Raw genomic sequence first — 18,766 nt, forward strand, 5'->3', positions numbered from 1 at the left:
AAAAGGCTAACAGAGTTCTGTCAAGACACCACACTGGTCATAGCAAACACCAGCTTCCAACAACAAAAGAGACGACCCTACACATGGACATCACCAATGGTCAATATCAAAATCAGATAGTTTATATTCTTTGCAGCTGAAGACAGAGAACAAAAACAAGACTGGGAGCTGAATGTGTCTCAGATAGATCATGAACTCATTACAAAATCAGACTTAAATTGAAGAAAGTAGGGAAAACCACTAGGCCATTCAGATATGACCTAAATCAAATCCCTTATGATTATACAGTGGAAGTGACAAATAGATTCAAGGAAGTAGATCTGATAGAGTTCCTGAAGAACTATGGATAGAGGTTTGTAACATTGTATAGGAGGCAGTGATTAAAATTAGCACCAAGAAAAGGAAATGCAAAAAGGCAGAGTGGTTGTCTGAGGAGGCCTTACAAACAGCTAAGAAAAAAAAGGGAAGTGAAAGGCAAAGGAGAAAAGGAAATATATACCCACCTGAATGCAGAGTTCCAAAGAATAGCAAGGAAAGATAAGAAAGCGTTTCTCAGTGATCAATGCAAAGAAATAGAGGAAAACAGTAGAATGGGAAAGACTAGAGATCTCTTTAAGAAAATTAAGAGATACCAAGGGAACATTTCATGCAAAGATAGGCTTAATAAAGGACAGAAACGGTATGGACCTAACAGAAGCAGAAGATATTAAGACATGGCAGGAATACACAGAAGAATTATATTTAAAAAAAAGTCTTAATGATCTGGATAACCATAATGGTGTGACCACTCACCTAGAGCCAGACAGCCTGGAATGTGAAGTCAAGTGGGCCTTAGAAAGCCTTACTATGGACAAAGCCAGTAGAAGTGACGGAATTCTAGCTGAGCTGTTTCAAATCCTAAAAGATGATAATGTTAAAGTGCTGTACTCAGTATGCCAGAAAATTTGGAAAACTCAACAGTGGTCACTGGTCATTTTCATTCCAATCCCAAAGAAGGGCAATGCCAAAGAATGCTCAAACTACCACACATTTACATTAATTTAACATGCTAGCAAAGTAATGCTCAAAATCCTTCAAGCTAGGCTTTAACAGTATGTGATCTGAGAACTTCCAGATGTACAAGATTGATTTAGAAAAGAGAGAGGAACCAGAGATCAAATTGCCAACATCCACTGGATCACAGAAAAAGCAAGGGAATTAAAAAAAAAAATCTACTTCTGCTTCATTGATGACACTAAAGCCTTTGACTGTGTGGATCATAACAAACTAGAAAATTCTGAAAGAGACAAGAATAACAAACCACCTTACCTGCCTTCTCAGAAACTTGTTTGCTGGTCAAGAAGCAACAGTTAGAACCAGACATGTAATAATGGACTGCTTTAAAATTGGGAAAGGAGTACATCAAGACTCTATACTGTCACCCTGTTTATTTAATTTATACAGAGTACATCATGCAAAAATGCCGGGCTGAATGAAGATTACCAGGAGAAATATCAATAACTTTACACACGCAGATGATACCATTTTAATGGCAGAAAGCAAAGAAGAATTAAAGATCCTCTTGATCAAGGTGAAAGAGAAGAGTGAAAAAGCTCGCTTAAAACTCAAAATTCAGAAAACTAAGATCTTGGTATCTGGTCCCATCACGTCATGGCACATAGAGGGGAAACAATGGAAACAGAGACTGACTATTTTCTCGGGCTCCAAAATCACTGAGGACAGTGACTGCAGCCATGAAATTAAAAGATGCCTGCACCAGTTTACTTTTAAGAAAAAGGAGAAATATTAAATATTTCTAATTTCAAATATTCCTCGATATAGTAACTGTTTAAAATATCCTTTACAAATAAAACACACACACACACGTTACTTCCTGCTCATTCTGAATCAACAACTGAAAATCACTGGCATTGGACTAAAATAAAGATTTTTTCAAATAACAGTTGTATTTCAGCCTGGAAAATAATTTTTCTCTTGCAGCTCTGGTGACTATGTAGACGACCCACCTCTTTTAGGTACATCTTGGATGATGCGGAGTCTGAAAATCCAAGTTACACCCGAGATTCCATTCCCTGGTGGTGACTCATTGGGATCACAGACATGCAGGACCTGTCTGAAAGAGACACAGCATCAAGTGGGGCTCCACCAGTGAGTCATCCCTTTCATACAGTGAAACCTTAAAGGGAAGGGTAGGGAGGATGTATTGACGGTTAGGAAAACACAGATTACTGGTGGAAAATGACATCCTCTATTAATAAGATCTAAGGTAAGATCTAAGGTACGACTCATATAATTGTTCTAATTTTTAAGATTGATGGGGAGCATGAAGCATTTCTCTAAATTGGTGACAGGTTCCAATAAATGCCTATACAGGACTGCAGATGGTTTCAGAATGTGAGTTTATAAAGAAGGTGGAGATCCCAGCTCCCTTTATCATGTCTATATATATGTCTTAGTGTGTGTTTCAGAGCTCTGGGAAGTGTCTTGACAGAGAACCTGAGCTGGACAAAGCAGCCTTGATCTGAGTGAGCTAACTGGCACCATGAAAACATCAGGTGTCTTTCTGCTCCTCTTCCTGGCTCTTTTCTGCTTTTTCTCAGGTGAGTTTTTTTTTTTTTTTCCTTAAAGTTAAAATCCAATACTTACATTGAACTGGAAACGACAAGTGTATTTGTCCACCATATTTCAAAATCCTAATAATTTTAATACAAAAGATCAATTCTGAGAGATTATCATAATGACTGCAATAATGAAAATGGGTGATGGTAATAATGAAATAACTTTCATCTGTTGAGCATACACTATATTCTAGGCAGGTACTCAGGGCTTTTATGCATTATCTGCAACACACATAACAAGGTATTCATAGACACATTCCGTATATGAGAAAACTGTAGCACAAAACAGTTAAGAAAATTTTAAGGACTTGTAACTGAGTTTGAGCAAGGTCCCGGAGTCAGTAATGGACAGGGAAGCCTGTCATACCGTGGTTCATGGCATCCCAAAGAGTCAGACACAACTGAGTGACTGAACTGAACTAGTAAGCAGAATTTGGAATTTGAATCTAGGTCTTCTAGACATCACAGGTGTGTGTTCCAAAGGAATAGTATGGAGAATTGATAACTATTTTAAATATTAGCTTGGCTTTCCAAGACAAAGCTAAGCTTTTCAGTCCTCATTATTCTTATAATTAGGACTCAAATAATTGAAGCTGAAACAAGCAGAAAACAGGAAACTCAGAGAATCCTTCAGAAAAAAAATCACTGAACCTTAGAATTCATAAACATATGTTATTGGTGAACTAAACAACTCTTGAAGTAGGGGAGTATCTTTGGCCACATTAATGAGCCGCAGTCATATATTCTATCAATTCTGATTATTCAAAGGACAACTGTACTTCAATCTGATGCCTTTCATCATATCATCATCCATGTGAACGAACAAGGCCACTGTATCTATTTTTTTTCTTTCTTTATTATTCTACTCTGTGCCTTTGTAGTGGACAAAATACATACTAGAGTCTTTGGACCCAAAACCTAGGTTCGTTACATCCACCAACAGCCTGTGTCAACTAAAGAAATAGGTCAATTCACTGAGAGAATCTTTCATTCTTAGAAGGCTGGACTTGAGACTGAGTCCTAGGAATTTGCAGATCTGGTGTATCATTTTCTATGATAAAAGTAGTTGAATTTGCCTGCTATCAGAGATTGTAGATGCCCAAACGTGTAAAAACAACAGTTTTTCAATGAAATTGAGCAGATGAAGAAGTCGTTGTTCACAGGGAACTGATCATATGTTCATAAGCAAATATATTCAGAATTATAAAAAAATGAAAAAAGGGTTTCTGTAATATTATGAAGTAATTGTGACTAGTACAGCCAAGTAACTCAAGTAAGTGGATCAGTTAACTGCTGAGATGGTGTACAAACAGATTTGACTATATTAAAATCTACTTGCAAAGACTGTCTAAATAATTAATAACTTCTTATTGCTTTGTTTTTTACAAAGGCTAATTGGATCTGGTTGACTAATACAAACAAATACTAATACTAGAACAAGGTCCCTGATAGACATGAGGACATTTGGGAAGGCACAGTGCCCAGGAGCTTTAATGTTGAGACCAAGAGGAATAAATTTCAGTCCTGGCATTTCCATTTTATAGCTGTGTGACCTTTCTGAGTCTCACTTTCCTCATCTGTAAAATATGGATATAAAAGGACTAGCCCTGTGGAGTTAAATGAGAAAATGCATATAAAACATTTAACATAGTAGAACATAGTAAGTGCTTGAAAAATGTCTATTAATATTGCCATCACTAAATTTTAAAAATACAAGTACTAGTTTGGCTCAGTCATTGTTTATATTAACCTAGCTTCCACTTTGACATTTCCTACATGTAAGATGGTGATTTGTACAGTGGGAAAATGGCTGAAAATTTTAACAGTGAGTCTTCCCTGGTCAAAACAATTATTTGTGAGTAGTTAACAAAAACTATTGACTTCCAGACCCTATTTGGTCTCATATAATGGAATTTTTCAAGTGGTTGTCCTAAGAGTCTATATATTTAATAATCAGTCATATCATTTCAGCATGGTTGGTAATCACTACAGTAGTTCATCGCTAACTTTCTTTCAAATTTAAAAGCTTTACTCTCTCCTTCTCTCTCTTAACAGAGAATATACTTTGAAGTATTTCCAGTTGTCTTCCCATAAACACTGGCCACACTTCCTGTCTTTGAGGTGGCTGTGGACTTACATGTAAGGGGGTACTGCTAGTATTAGGAGTTCTACAGAAAAGGCCAGAGATCAAAATTCAGCAGCTCATACCAGGACTGAACTTAAGACTTTTATTATTACAGTGTTTTTAAACCACTGTGCTAATTAGTCACAACCTAAAATTACATATTAAATTGTAAAGATGGAAGGAAAGAGAGAGAAGCAAGATTGCATTTCTGAAATACAATGTTTCAGGAATATAGAGAGATGTAGCAGGAAAAATGAGTCATAGAAAATGAGTTTGTTCTTGTCAGTCTAAATTTGAGCCGAGTCTTTACAGCTGAACACAGAAGGCAGAGGAACAATTTCAGGCTCAAAGAACAGACAACAAATCCAATCCCTACCTTCAACTTCCCGAGACAAGTGCTTTGGGGAGGGACCAGAAGCATTGGGAAACTTGGGAATGGCAGAGTTAGAGTCAACTTTCCAACCCAATTTCTCCAAAGCGAGGCCAGAGATGATACATCCTTTCCGCAGTGAGTGAGTGACAGGGCCAGGACAGCAAGATCAATCTCCAGATCCTTAAACTATTTTTCTCACTCCACCCCACCCTCCCAGAAATATTACACCATCATGGTCCATCTCCACACATCACTTTCCAAGTTTCTACTGCTCCCTAAGAGGAGAGCAGGTATAAAAATGTAAAGTAACCAAGCCATGACTCGTTGAGATGACCAAGAACCAAGTACAAGTAACATTTTAGGCTTTGGGATTACCTAATATTGCAAATCCCATCCCCGCAAAAATTACAGTGTTTGGATTTTATGCGTTTTTTCTCTTTTTTCAGGTGTCTTCAGTCAAGGAGCTCAGGTTAGTGTACATAATTTTATTTATTCTTCCGACCTCGGTGGCTCTTAGCTGGTACTCCCTGACCAATGAAGTCTGTCTATGGGTAAAAGAGCAAAGAAATGGACAAGTAGGACAGATGCAGAAAACAGCAGAAGTTCTTACTTTTCTCACTATAATCTCGTTATGAGAATACTGGTTTCAGTTTAAAAGGGCCTAGACACCCACTCTCAGATTTTGTTAAAATTAAATGAATACAAATAAAAAGAGAATGAATCTGTGGTAACATTCATGCTCTTTCACTGATTTCATTGTGTAATCTTGGGCAAGTTACTCAGCTTTTCTGAGCTACAATTTCCGCACCTATTGAAAAGGGATATTATCATTTACCTCACAGAATCAGATTTAAATTACATAAACTATGTGGGATCATTTGGTAAACTATGTGTAGTTACATAAACTATGAAAGGATTAGTTATTGATTAATAATGATCTTTTGAAAGAGCTAGAACAGAGATTACTATTTTCTTTTTAGAAGTAAGGCAACCAAGAGCAGACAATTTGTTTAGTGTTCTGTATTGAGTAGACACAGACTGGTTCAATCAAATTTAAATACAGTTTGGGTTAAAAAGTGGAAAAGGCACAAATTATCTTTATTGTTTGGACTGGCATGTTTCAAATTAATCCACCAACTTTTTACCAGTTTTTTTTTGTCCTAGCTATCAAATAGACAACACAAACAAGAGGTATTTGCCCTGCCAATCACACCCATATGTCCATACTGAACAGTAACACTTGACCTTGGCATTGGTTGTTGTTTGCCTTGCTGTGCCCAAGAACCCTTGGCATCAAAAGTTTCCAGACACTACTGCCAACTAATCGGGAGTTGGCAGAGAAGCTGAAAAATATTTTCCAACCTTAATATATCTACTACATTGCATAAGACATTTTCCTGCCAAATTTTAGTATCTCAGAAATTGGGATGTGTCTTAAAATGAATGACACCTTATAACTAACTGCCTGTGTGTGTGTATGTGTGTGCAGGCACACTTGTGTGTGCATATGTGTGTTTATACTGATATACATAACTGTACATCTTAAAATTTATTTCTTCTTATATTTAAATAGTTATGTCAGTACTGTCTATGTTATATATCAAAAGAAGCACACAAGAATAAGACATAAGATCCAGCCAATATATTTTATACCTTATTAGGTAGTATATGATTAAGACCATTACACATAGGATTTTACAATATAGACTTTAATCCTGGTTTTCTCATTAACACAAAAGTTACTTCCCTTCTTTGGGCTCTTATTTCCCAGATCTTCAATGTTTCACAGATTTGTAGTGGTTTCTAAAGTTCATTTAAAATATTCTACTGATTCTATTCCTCTAGATGAGTCTACGTCTTATATTCTGCTTGCTTTAGGATCCCTGCAGATGCTCACTCAACATGTAGATCCTCAGAGACCAGGCCAGACTTACTGAATAATAATCCCAGATAAGAGGCTTTGTATCTATATTCTAGGAATCTAGCACCGGAATGCACTGATTTTGGAGTGCTCCAGTATGTTGGAGACAATACAGATGAGTCCCAGTTTGAATATTTACTGCCTGTGTAATTCGAAGGATGTCTCTTTCCCTTCTCATTGCCTTTGTTTCCACATCTCTAAAATGAAGACTTGGATTCAATGATCGCCAAAGCCCTTCTGGCCTGAGATGTCTGAATCAGTGTGAACTAAACATGCCTTGCCAAGACTGCTGTCTCTCTTCCATTCAAATATAAATGGCAAAGAAGTTGTCACCTTTTAGATGGTATCAAGGCTACACTTTCTCTTCTGCAAGTCTGGAAAGAGGGTGACAGTCCCAAAGCCAGGCAGAAGAAGTTGAAGCTAACCTTAGGAGGTTGCCTGCCTAACTTTGATCCAGCCAAGACAAAGGAAGAACAATTTTTTTCCAACAACCAAGTCATTCTTTTCATGCGAAGAAGTCTTTTCATTATGAAGCATCTGATGGGAGAGTATAGCTAGCAGTCTTAATTATAGATCTGTAAAAGTTTCTCATTCTTTCAAAAATATTATTTGAGCTAAACAAAAAGTATGTTCTAAGGCTTGAAATTCATGGTCCTGTAAAAATTTCCCCGTAAATGTAAATGACTAATATGCTACCAAATCTTTAATCTGCCAAGTAAGAACATTAAAAAACATAAATAGTAAAATAAAAATAACTTAAGGATAAAGCTATTATTTACCATCACCACCCTTCATTTCAGAAATTGTAGTATAATAACAAATGCTTGAAAGTCATAATCTCAGAATACAGATAGTCCATTTAACCTGGATAAATTTTTATTACAATCACTTCCTACACTATCTTTATTTTTCTTATTTTCTCTATCAGGCTGTGTATTTGGGACCATATACTTAAAGACATGTTTAAATGAATATTTATGACTGGGATTAACAAATCCCTCAAAAACAATAGGCAAATGTTTTCTTTTATAATAGTCTTAGGAATATCTAAATTTAGTTTTGTTGTACTTCAAGATAAACACATGGCAAATTTTAATACAGTTAGTAAAACAATGCTCTTGACTAGAAAATGGTGTTGTTCATGCTTCCTAATAACCTTGAACTCACTTATAACTATTATACTGACAGAATGCTTAAACATTAATACAATTTGGAGATGTTAGTCAGCCTCAACAACTTAGCTACAGAGGAAAACCAAGGCCTCAGAAAGAGGACCTCACTGAGTCAAGTTTACCAATAGCAGTAAAGCTGTGCAGTCATCATCTCAGGATATTTCCATAGCTCCATGCTACCTCTAACCAGCAACAGAAAGCAATTATGCAGTTCATGGGAAAGTGCTTCGAGCAGTGTAATTATCTAACAAATACAGAATAGTGTTCACTAGCCTCATGTCCTAAAGAAGTAATGGAAACAGTATTTCAAGTAAGACGACTTGTCTCTGTGTGTTGAAGGGATTTGGAAACTTGAAGGAAATGGAGGCAAAGAGAGAAAAATTCATTATACAAGCTTCAGGTCAGAAATGCTGAGGATGGGTATAGGTAGTAAATCTGAAATTGGTGAAGAGGTATCTTAAGATAAAGAAATACATGAAAGGGACACTTGTTCCCTTCCTATCCCTGCGAGATAGAAATGATGATGTTTTAATCTGAGGGTAGGTTGAGGGATTTGAAGAATGGTGCTCTGATGGAGTGGAGAAGGCAATGGCACCCCACTCCAGTACTCCTGCCTGGAAGGCTGCAGTCCATGGGGTTGCTGAGAGTCGGACACAACTGAGCGACTTCACTTTCACTGTTCACTTTCATGTATTGGAGAAGGAAATGGCAACCCACTCCAGTGTCCTTGCCTGGAGAATCCCAGAGATGGGGGAGCCTGGTGGGCTGCCGTCTATGGGGTCGCAAAGAGTCGGACACAACTGAAGTGACTTAGCAGCAGCAGCAGCTGTGATGGAGAGTGGAAAAATTAGAATGCAAAACTAATTTAGATGGAAAAATACAGAGTTCTATTTTGGACATAAATGAATATTAAGTATGACTCAAACTGTTGACTAAAGGTATCTTGTATATTTTTGACAAGTGGAAACTAGACACTGAAATTTTGAAGACAAGAAAAAAAGTCTAGGACTCATTAGTATCATCTGAGGAAATAACATGTTCTCAGAGAAAATCAAGTATATAAAGTTTTCTTGAAAATGTATATAATTAGTATTCAGAAGGAAGCTAGAAAAGATAATAAAAAAGAGAAGAAATAGCTATAAAACTGGGGGTACTGACATATATGAATCAGAAAGGAGTTTTGAAAAGGTGGGGGTAGTCAAGAATAGCACATATCATAAAGAAATCATGAGCATTTTATAAATATCCAATGGATCCTGAAAGATGTCATTTGTAGAGCAGTTTTGGTTATATGGAAGCACTATTAAAACAGGGGAAATAGAAGTCAAGTTGGAGAGGGGTTAGGAAAACTGGTATTAAGGGGGCTGGGAAAGAAAGGGGCTAATTTACCCACAAAGGTAGTATTTTTCAGTAAAGAGAAGAAATGAAGTCTTACATCCTAGGGGAGTGTGTGTGTCTGCAAATTTTCACTGGATTTTTTTTAGAATTAAAATATTGAAACTCAACATTCCAAAAACTAAGATCATGGCATCCAGTTCCATCAACTTCATGGCAAATAGAAGGGAAAAAAGGGGAAGCAGTGACAGATTTTATTTTCTTGGGCTCCAAAATCACTGTAGATGGTGACTACACCCATGAAGTTAAAAGATGCTTGCTCCTTGGAAAGAAAGCTATGACAAACCTAGACAGCATGTTAAAAAGCAGAGGCATCACATTGCTGACAAAGGTCCATATAGTCAAAACTATGGTTTTTCCAATAGTCATGTATGGATGTGAGAGTTAGACCATAAAGAAGGCAGAGTGCTGAAAAACTGACACTTTCAAATTATGGTGCTGGAGAAGGCTCTTCAGAGCCTTTTGGACTGCAAGGAGATCACAACAGTCAATCTGAAAGGAAATAAACCCTGAATACTCATTGGAAGAACTGTTTCTGAAGCTCCAATACTGATGCAAAGAACCGACTCACTTGAAAAGACCCTGAAGCTGGGAAAGATTGAAGGCAAAAGGAAAATGGGAAAGCAGAGGATGAGATGGTTACATAGCATCATTGACTCAATGGAGATGAATTCTAGCCAACTCCAGGAGATAGTGGAAGAAGGGGAGCCTGGCATGCTACAGTCCATGGGGTTGCAGAGTCAGACACGACAGTGAGTGAACAATAACAGCAACCAGCCTGGCTCTGTGCCTCAGAGCAGGGATTTCTGGCTGGCTCTGTAAGGCCACATTCTGAGCCGTTGGCCACCTGATGTGAACAGCTGGCTCACTGGAAAAGACCCTGATGCTGGGAAAGATTGAAGGCAGGAGGAGAAGGGGACAACAGAGGATGAGATGGTTGGATGGCATCACCGACTCAATGGACATGAATTTGAGCAAGCCCCAGGAGATGGTGAAGGATAGGGAAGCCTGGTGTGTTGCAGTCCATGGGGTCGCAAAGAGTCAGGCACAACTGTGTGACTGAAAAAAAACAAATCTCTAGAATTCTCTGAGGGTGGTTCTTTTCTGTCCCTAGTCACCATGCTACAATTTTTACAAGTGAGTGAAGAGTATCCTTTAGACATGAAGGAGGAAGCATTTGAACAATAGTTGTTATTTCTCCCATCAAACTGAAGAACTAAGGACCCAGCTTTACTACGCTATTCCACCATAAGAAGTCACAGCTACAATTTGGATTATCAAAGCTGGAGCATCCTTCGGGGTTTTCTAGTCTCATGACACTTAGCATTCTTTGAGTTACAGAGCCTTTCGGAATGTGATGAGAGATACAGTTAGTGCAGGCCCACAATGAGAGGCTTATTTTCTACACTACTCCTTCAGGACTATTTCAAATATTCCACACTGACTTTCTACAACTCTTAAGGTGACTACATTTGATTGTTATAAAAACCCTGGGAATGAGGCATGGCAACTGTATTTTGGGGTTTTGTTTTTAAAATTTTGGTTAAAAAAATTGAGGCACAGATGTTGAGTACTTTGTCCAAGATAACACAACTGCCCAATGGCAAGTAGCAGAAAAAGCTCTATAACATGATTCCTGAGCTTACTTCAGGGATCATGGGAAGCCACTGCAATTTACAAGTATGTAGATTCGTGTACCTATGTTAATTTAAGGAGGCTTGGTAACATACCAGTTAGTTGATTTGGTTTTATTCACTGAAATCCTTTGCTTTTCCTACTCCTATTCCCAGGGGTGATGGAAGGGTCAGGTGGGTTTAGGGTGGGAGGAGGGATCTAGAAATTCTCAAAGCAAAGAACCTCCCCAAGTGCCACTTCCATGTTGCTTTCTGAAGGACAAAAGAGGCTGCAACACAAGATCAGAGGGCTGGATGCCAAGAAAAGGTGGCTTAAGGAGGCGTCTCTTTCAAGTAAGAGACTTTTTTCTTCTCTTTACCTGATCTGAGAGGCCACGTTCGGCATATTCCCCATATGCTGCTTTGTTGTAAACATCTTTGCCACAGGTGTTTCAGTCCTTGTGTAACTAATTAGCTGTAAGGCAATTTTGCCACAAAAGATAAACCGGTTGATGGCTTGGGTTGTTATTTCAGCTTTCAGTGGTTGACAGTTAGGTTTCATTTCTCCATTGATACAGTATTCCCATGTTTAAATTATATAAATCTTGGCCCATATAATGGCCTGGATAGTGAGGAGCACCCTGGCAGTTTTAAAATGATGGCTAATAAAAACTTCACATATGGGCTTGGCACAAAATATGGTGGTAATACTTATTTGGCACTACACCAGGAACAAACAACAGTGTAAAAGCTTTACAAAGTAAAACAAATAGTTACAAATATGTATCCTAGTATTTAGAAAACAATACCACTCTTAATGAAGGCAGAAATTTTAGTGAAAAAGTGTGATGCCAAATGAGGAAACAAATTAGCAGAAAAAGGTGTAATACTATGAACTAAAGATGTTGAAGGCAGGTGCTTAGGAACCACCCATAAAATTAAATTAGGTATTTGTGCAATATGGCCATGAATCTGCACACATTTTAAGTGCAGTCAAATATGCTATATTTTGCAATAAAGTCTTTTTAATTTTGCTCTGAAAATAAATTTCATTATATTGTCATTAATGTCTCTCTTTTATTTTTAGTAATTTTATCTTTTATGGAAAAATTGCTTTTTGGTCGATTAGCCATCCATGAAAGTGTCTGTGGCAAAGATGTTTACAGCAAAGAAGTTGACAATGAAAATATTTAGAACCTGTAGGGAGACACATATCTCTGACTGAGATGCCCTTTTTCTCAGTTTCCACATTGCCTGTATTTGTCCCATTTTGGCCTTTATGACACACAGTGCTGTCATTATCTGCCCTTTTCTGATTCCCTAATGCAGATAAGATGGTGAGCTTATTGATATATTTATAACTGCTTCCTTCTTATATCACCAGCACCAAGCACTGTGTTCTCTAAATACTAGTTACCCATTAGCTCTATGTGAAATAAAAGAAAACATGATTCTGTGGTTTAAAGAATTTTCTTGACTCACGCACACAACTGCAAATGTGTACTTTAGTAACATAAATACAAATGCATTGTTTTGTTTGTTTGTTTGTTTAATATTCTATGGTTTCCCTGGTGGCTCAGATAGTAAAGAATCAGCCTGCAATGTGGCAGGTTCGATCCCTGGGTCAGGAAGGTCCCCTGGAGAAGGAAATGGCAACCACTCCAGTATTCTTGCTTGGAAAACCCCATGGACAGAAAAGCCTAGCGGGCTACAGTCCATGTAGTCACAGAGTCAGACATGACTGAATGAGTAACACACACACACATTCTGTGGTTTATAATATCCTAAAGATTTTCCAGCTTTTACTTTCTATTTGGAGACCTAAAGAAAAGATTACTCTCCTGAAAGTGGTATGAGAAGATGGAGTTATCTGTAAGAGCAGAGGAGAAAGTGGGCCTATATGTAGGACGATAAGAAGCCTGGGTATCTTCTATCTGACCCAGCCCTAAGAAAATCACTGGTTAGTATCACACTACCCAATCTTAATAGTACAAGACGCCAAATTTCAACAAAAAGTTATATTCGAGAGTTTTGGATACGTTAAACCTGATATATGTGATAATATTTTTAAAACTCAGTTGTATGGCGTTTTTGCTGGGCATCTCCTTGTGCAAAGTTTCAGGGGGCTTTGTCAGTATATAATGGTTTGCTAATACTTTAAACAAATGATTCATCTTACCTGTGCCCATACAGTCCCCTAATAAGTTACTTTAATAAAGTCTACATGGCCTGACTATAAGCAAGGTCAAGGTATATCATGACAGTTGGTCTTTATTTCTCTCAATGAAGATTTGTTGGAAATCAACAATTGTATATTGCCAGAAATTCTGGGTCAGCCATGCAAAGTATTTTCAAGCACTGGTCTCAGTGCTTCTGGTTGTATGGCACTGGTAAGCCACTTAATCTCCTAAGGATTGATATTCATGTCTGTAAATTGGCTAATATGTTTTATATTGTTCAATGTGAATCTCAGCGTTACTGTGAGACAATGGAGTTGATCCATGTGAGAAGAGTTTGGAGATTATGAAGCAACTGATAAACATAAGAGTATTATTTTAATAAAACTATGATGGGGTAAAGTATGGTCCTTCTATTCATGTTTAAATGTCACTTCATTCCACACAGCTCCCATCTGAAGGAGTTCAGTTTTACCTACTGCACATTGCCTGTTCTCTGGAATAAAATGGCTCATATGTTATCTGCACACCAAATACTGACTCAGTTGACAGTGAATTGAAAAAAATCTTAAAACTCCAGACTAATTCCAAGATATCACTGTAACTAAGGAGATACATTAGTAGCATAATCATTCCTTCTATACAGCCCATGATGATAATTATTAATTGGTCACAGCGTGTCTTCTCACCAAAGCTAGATGCAACCTCAGAGTCCTTCAAAACAGAACAGTTTAGGGCAGTCATTACTCAGTTATTGTAGTAGGCACAAAAGTTCAAATTCTACAGATTCTGGGACAGAGTAAGTTAATGTAAAGATATTAGAATTTTGTTTTCAAGAGATAATAAACCGATTTAGCAGCCACAGGAAAACTGACCAGTTATCAAATAACACCTGGGAGCGTCTTGCAGTGACCATCCATAACTTTAAAGCAATTCAGGAGGAGTGCTTTTGGAGTTACACTAATAAAAATTTTCTTATTTTTTTGTCTGCAGCATACAGCATGTGGGATCTTAGTTCCCAGACCAGGAATCGAACCTGTGTCTGCTGGAGGGGAAATGTGGAGCCCTAACCACTGGACAACCAGGGAATCCCAATACAGTTGTTTCCCCGCCCCTCTCCCCATTTAAAGACCCAAAACTACTCTCAATTGGTGCAAATTAGCATTGGAGGATAAAATCATACCCATAGCCTTTGTCTCACTCATCCTGTAAGAAATAAGCATCTGCCTTATATTATTAACATACCCCTGAATACAGTGACTATAGACATATGTTCTTTAAAGAAAAAATCTTAATTATGTTTAATATATTCTAGTTAGAAAGTTATTTTTACTTAGAAAACTTTACACCACAACTATATACAATAATATGTATAATTTTAAGTTTACTGTCCAAAACTTATGTTCTGAGGGACAGTCCCTTAGACAGAATGCACTAATATCAATGTCACTGCGTTTGCTTTGCTAGGTTGACTGTGATGAGTTCAAGGACCCCAAGGTCTTCTGTACTCGGGAATCTAATCCCCACTGTGGTTCTGATGGCCAGACATATGGCAATAAATGTGCCTTCTGTAAGGCAGTGGTGTAAGTATCATATTCATCAAATCTACCTTGCAAACACAAACTTCCAGAATAAGATTATGACACTTTCCTTGAGATATTCTAGAAAGTTCTACTCATACCCATCCATAGGAACTGAAGTAATAAGCTTCAGGCAGACGAGCTGAAAACAAATGAAACAAAAACAACCCCTCCCCACCATCGCCAAAGTTATCTGAAGGTTTCTAAATTATCTAAAAACATAATCTCAGGTATTTCAATTTGTTAGTATGTTTGACTCAGGTAATTTTTAAAAAAATTTTTTATATGTCTTTAAGCATTTTGATACATTTTGTTATTTTTTCATTTATTTCTAATTAAAATTTCAATCATTTTCATACAATTATGTTTGTTGTTATTATAATTTTGGAAAAGATGAAAGAAAGTTTTAGAAGTGTAGTCAAGTTAAAAAATTCCTCAAAATCAGAAACATGAAAAACTTAGGAGAAAATTAATCAATAAAAATATTATCCAAATTATTTTCTGATATTTTATAAAAAATAATATGTTTTGAAGGCAATAAGTTCCATTCATTCTGATGAAAATAGCCTTTCAATAAACAACAGAGAGGATTATCCTTTATTATCCAGACTATACAAATTTTACCAATTATATTAGGAAGATTCTACCAAAGAAAAATATTTATTGAGTTTACATGTTTGTAAGAAACAGAACAAGTGCTATAGATTTTAGTCTATATTATTTTAGTTGACTATTAGATTCCTGATGAAATGTAATTTATATTTAATAAATATTTACTCCATCAATTAATCAGTCTTTTGGTCTGACTGCTCTAAAAGCCAGGGAATTTAAGCAAGATAAAAATGATCACACTTCCTAGTGTCTTCTACCACTGTCATCATTTTCTTGTATTAGAGTTTCTTCTATGAATACCTTAACTTTCCTTAATTAACCCATAAAATTCCTAGGCACAGGGAATATATAAACCCCTATCAATAACAGGGCTAAGCATGTAGAATGATATTAATAAATATTAAATCTATAAATAATACACATGTGCCTATATTTCTATATATCTGACAAATCAATATGAAAATTTTCCCAGGAAAAGGGCAGTAGGGTAAGATGAGATTTGATTTAATGGGCCCATATTTCTGAGAGGGCCTGAAAACATGTCTGCTAAAAAATGCCAAAGGCCTTAATATTTGGTTCAACTTCTTACATCTTCTATCAGGTTAGAACTATGACAGTATAGTCTCTTTGCAATTATATCTCCATTCACTTTTACATCTGTATACATATTTACTCTCAGATAATGAACAGTTAAAACCAAAAGGTCTAAACCTTAGTAAAACTCTGAAGTTTAAGATTCATACTTTCTGCAATTAGGCCAGATGTTACCTCCAAGTGTATTTAACTAATACCTAATCATAGACATGGATACCTGTGAATCAATTGTTTCTATGACAGTTAAACCTTTTTCCAACCTATGTGATGGATAGTAATGCAATTGCACTGAGCATATATTTGTCTTCCTTTTTTGTAGGAAAAGTGGTGGGAAAATCAACCTAAAGCACCGTGGAAAATGCTGAATCAGAACCAGAATGCTGAAAATGCTGAATCAGAGAGCTGACTTGCCAGCTATCTCGTATTTCTTTACTTGCCTCTGCTTTTACTTTACTTTTCTCTAGCGAATCCCTTCAATTTATAAAGATACACCTTCTACTCTACCTTGAGCTTAGGGTATTCCATATATATTTCCCTTGATTCGCTTGACAATAAAGTAAATTCTGTAAAATCAGTTTTTTTTTTCTTTTTATAATTTGTCATCAACAAAACAAAACAAAACAAAACCTACAGATACAATATAGGATACTGACCTGGCATAAACTTGGATAAAAAGACCTGTTTTTCTGATGGAAATCAACCATGCAGTGGTCACCATGGGAACCTAGGAAAACCCCCTCCCTCCTCTTTTTTTTTTCCACTTTATTTTTTAATTGAAGGATAATTGCTTTACAGAATTTTGTTGTTTTCTGTCAAACACCAACAAGAATCAGCCATAGGTACATTCATGTCCTTCTTTCTCTTTATTCTTGGAATTTTGGTATAAATAATGAAGGAACTTTTACTGAGATGATCATATGTCTATAATTATTTTACAGTATCTATGATTTAAGTCTTAGATTACAAATTACAGTTTCTTCCTAATTTCAGGAAAAATATTTTATATAAAACATTTATCCTCTCTGGACCATAGTTTTCTCATCTCTAGGGAATGATGGATTGTATTACTACATAATAGATACTTCGTAAAGACCAACTTTATTTGGCTTCCCAGCAACATCAAAGGATCTAGAAGAAAGAAGTGAATATATGTTCAATAAATAATGAATAGATGCAAAGTCTCTAAAACTGTACATTAAGGAATGAAAGTAACTGATGTTAATCATGGAATGAGAGGGTTGGATGAAATGTGAGAAATCTAAAAGCTCAGAGAAAGCTTACTTATACTGCCAAAGGAAAAAAGCTCCAATTAGTAGAAAAGCCAAGGTTAAAACATAGCTCTTTTGATAACCAGTTCCATCTCCACGTAGCTGGCTCAATCCTAGGAAGACAAGCAAGATATACAAATATCTCATTCTGAGCCATCCAGTTGGAAGTACTGAAAAACTACCCTTTGAGTACTCCAATTCAATATCGCATGAATTTACAGATAACATCTTCCTGGTGAACTCACACAGAAGACCGCTCCAGATATATTTACTAGATGGTCATCCCTCTGCCAGCAAATATTTACTGGGTGCCTACTTTGAAGGATGCTCTGGTCTCCATGCTTAAAATACAGTTATGGACAGGGATGAGAAAGGAGAAAACATACAAACAAACAAACAAAAATCCCCTATCTTGATGAAGCTTATATCACAGGAAGAGGTAACAGACAAAAAATAATCATAATAAGTAAATAAATAACATAATAGTACTTAAGGAGAGACAGTAGCCAATTGCAATACTAAGTCAGATGATTAGAAGAGTTCTAACTAGCAGAAATGGAGATGAGGGAGTTGGCCAAACAAGTATCTTGTGGAACAGCAAAAGGAAAAGCTAGAACACAGTCCTTTAGTCTGAAGGACACCTGATTTGTTCGGGGTTCAGCAAGGAAGCAACAGTGATGGAAGAGGGGTGAGTGCGAGGGCAAATTTCTGGTGATAAGGTCAGAGAGGTATAAGCCTAAATCATGACTTTATAGTCAATGTTTTCTCTATGTAGTTTTGTAATCAAGATTTTTTTCTTCCTTTGTCATCCCCATTTATAACTGTATTCCAAGCATGGAGAACAGAGCCTGAGTCACAGTAGGTACCCAGGAAATGTTTGCGGGCAGAGGGATGTTTTTCTTTTATTCTTATGTATAAAAGTATGTTAACTAAAAACATTAAGACCATTTTTTTTCTATTTGTAAAATCTCAATTATATCTTATGCACATAGATGTTACTCTTCATGTATATAATTGAAGAGGGTCTAACCAAAATGGGGGATGCACCTGATATTTAGGTAAAGGCCTGGTTAAGGGGGAGGGTGGTGAATTAGGTTGAGGAAAAATTAGGAAAAAGAAACACCTTATACTGTGGGATTTGCACTCTTCCATGAATAAAGATGCTGTGCTGTGTGCTTAGTGGCTCAGTGGTGTCAGATGCTTTGCGACTCCATGGACTATAGCCCACCAGACTCCTCTGTCCATGGAATTTTCCAGGCAAGAATACAGGAGTGGGTTTCCATTTCCTACTCCAGGAGATCTTCCCAACTCAGGCAGT

The 18,766-nt window shown here is 36.8% G+C and overlaps 1 protein-coding gene across 2 annotated transcripts; it reads left to right on the forward strand.

Moving 5' to 3' along the window:
* The first annotated feature begins 2,474 nt into the window (after window positions 1–2,474).
* Window positions 2,475–16,754, forward strand: LOC101116570 (serine protease inhibitor Kazal-type 6). 2 transcript variants are annotated; one of them, XM_027970703.2, is made up of 5 exons: window positions 2,475–2,600; window positions 5,563–5,585; window positions 11,497–11,571; window positions 14,862–14,977; window positions 16,500–16,754. In XM_027970703.2, exons 1-5 carry the CDS (start codon window positions 2,543–2,545, stop codon window positions 16,543–16,545), a joined length of 318 nt encoding a protein of 105 aa, XP_027826504.1. In that variant the 5' UTR covers window positions 2,475–2,542; the 3' UTR covers window positions 16,546–16,754. The 2 variants fall into 2 exon arrangements, with proteins under 2 accessions (XP_027826504.1, XP_027826505.1); XM_027970704.2 differs by lacking the exon at window positions 11,497–11,571.
* Window positions 16,755–18,766: the final 2,012 nt, after the last annotated feature.

This window comes from Ovis aries, chromosome 5, assembly GCF_016772045.2.
Source record: "Ovis aries strain OAR_USU_Benz2616 breed Rambouillet chromosome 5, ARS-UI_Ramb_v3.0, whole genome shotgun sequence".
Classification (NCBI taxonomy): Eukaryota; Metazoa; Chordata; class Mammalia; order Artiodactyla; family Bovidae; genus Ovis; species Ovis aries.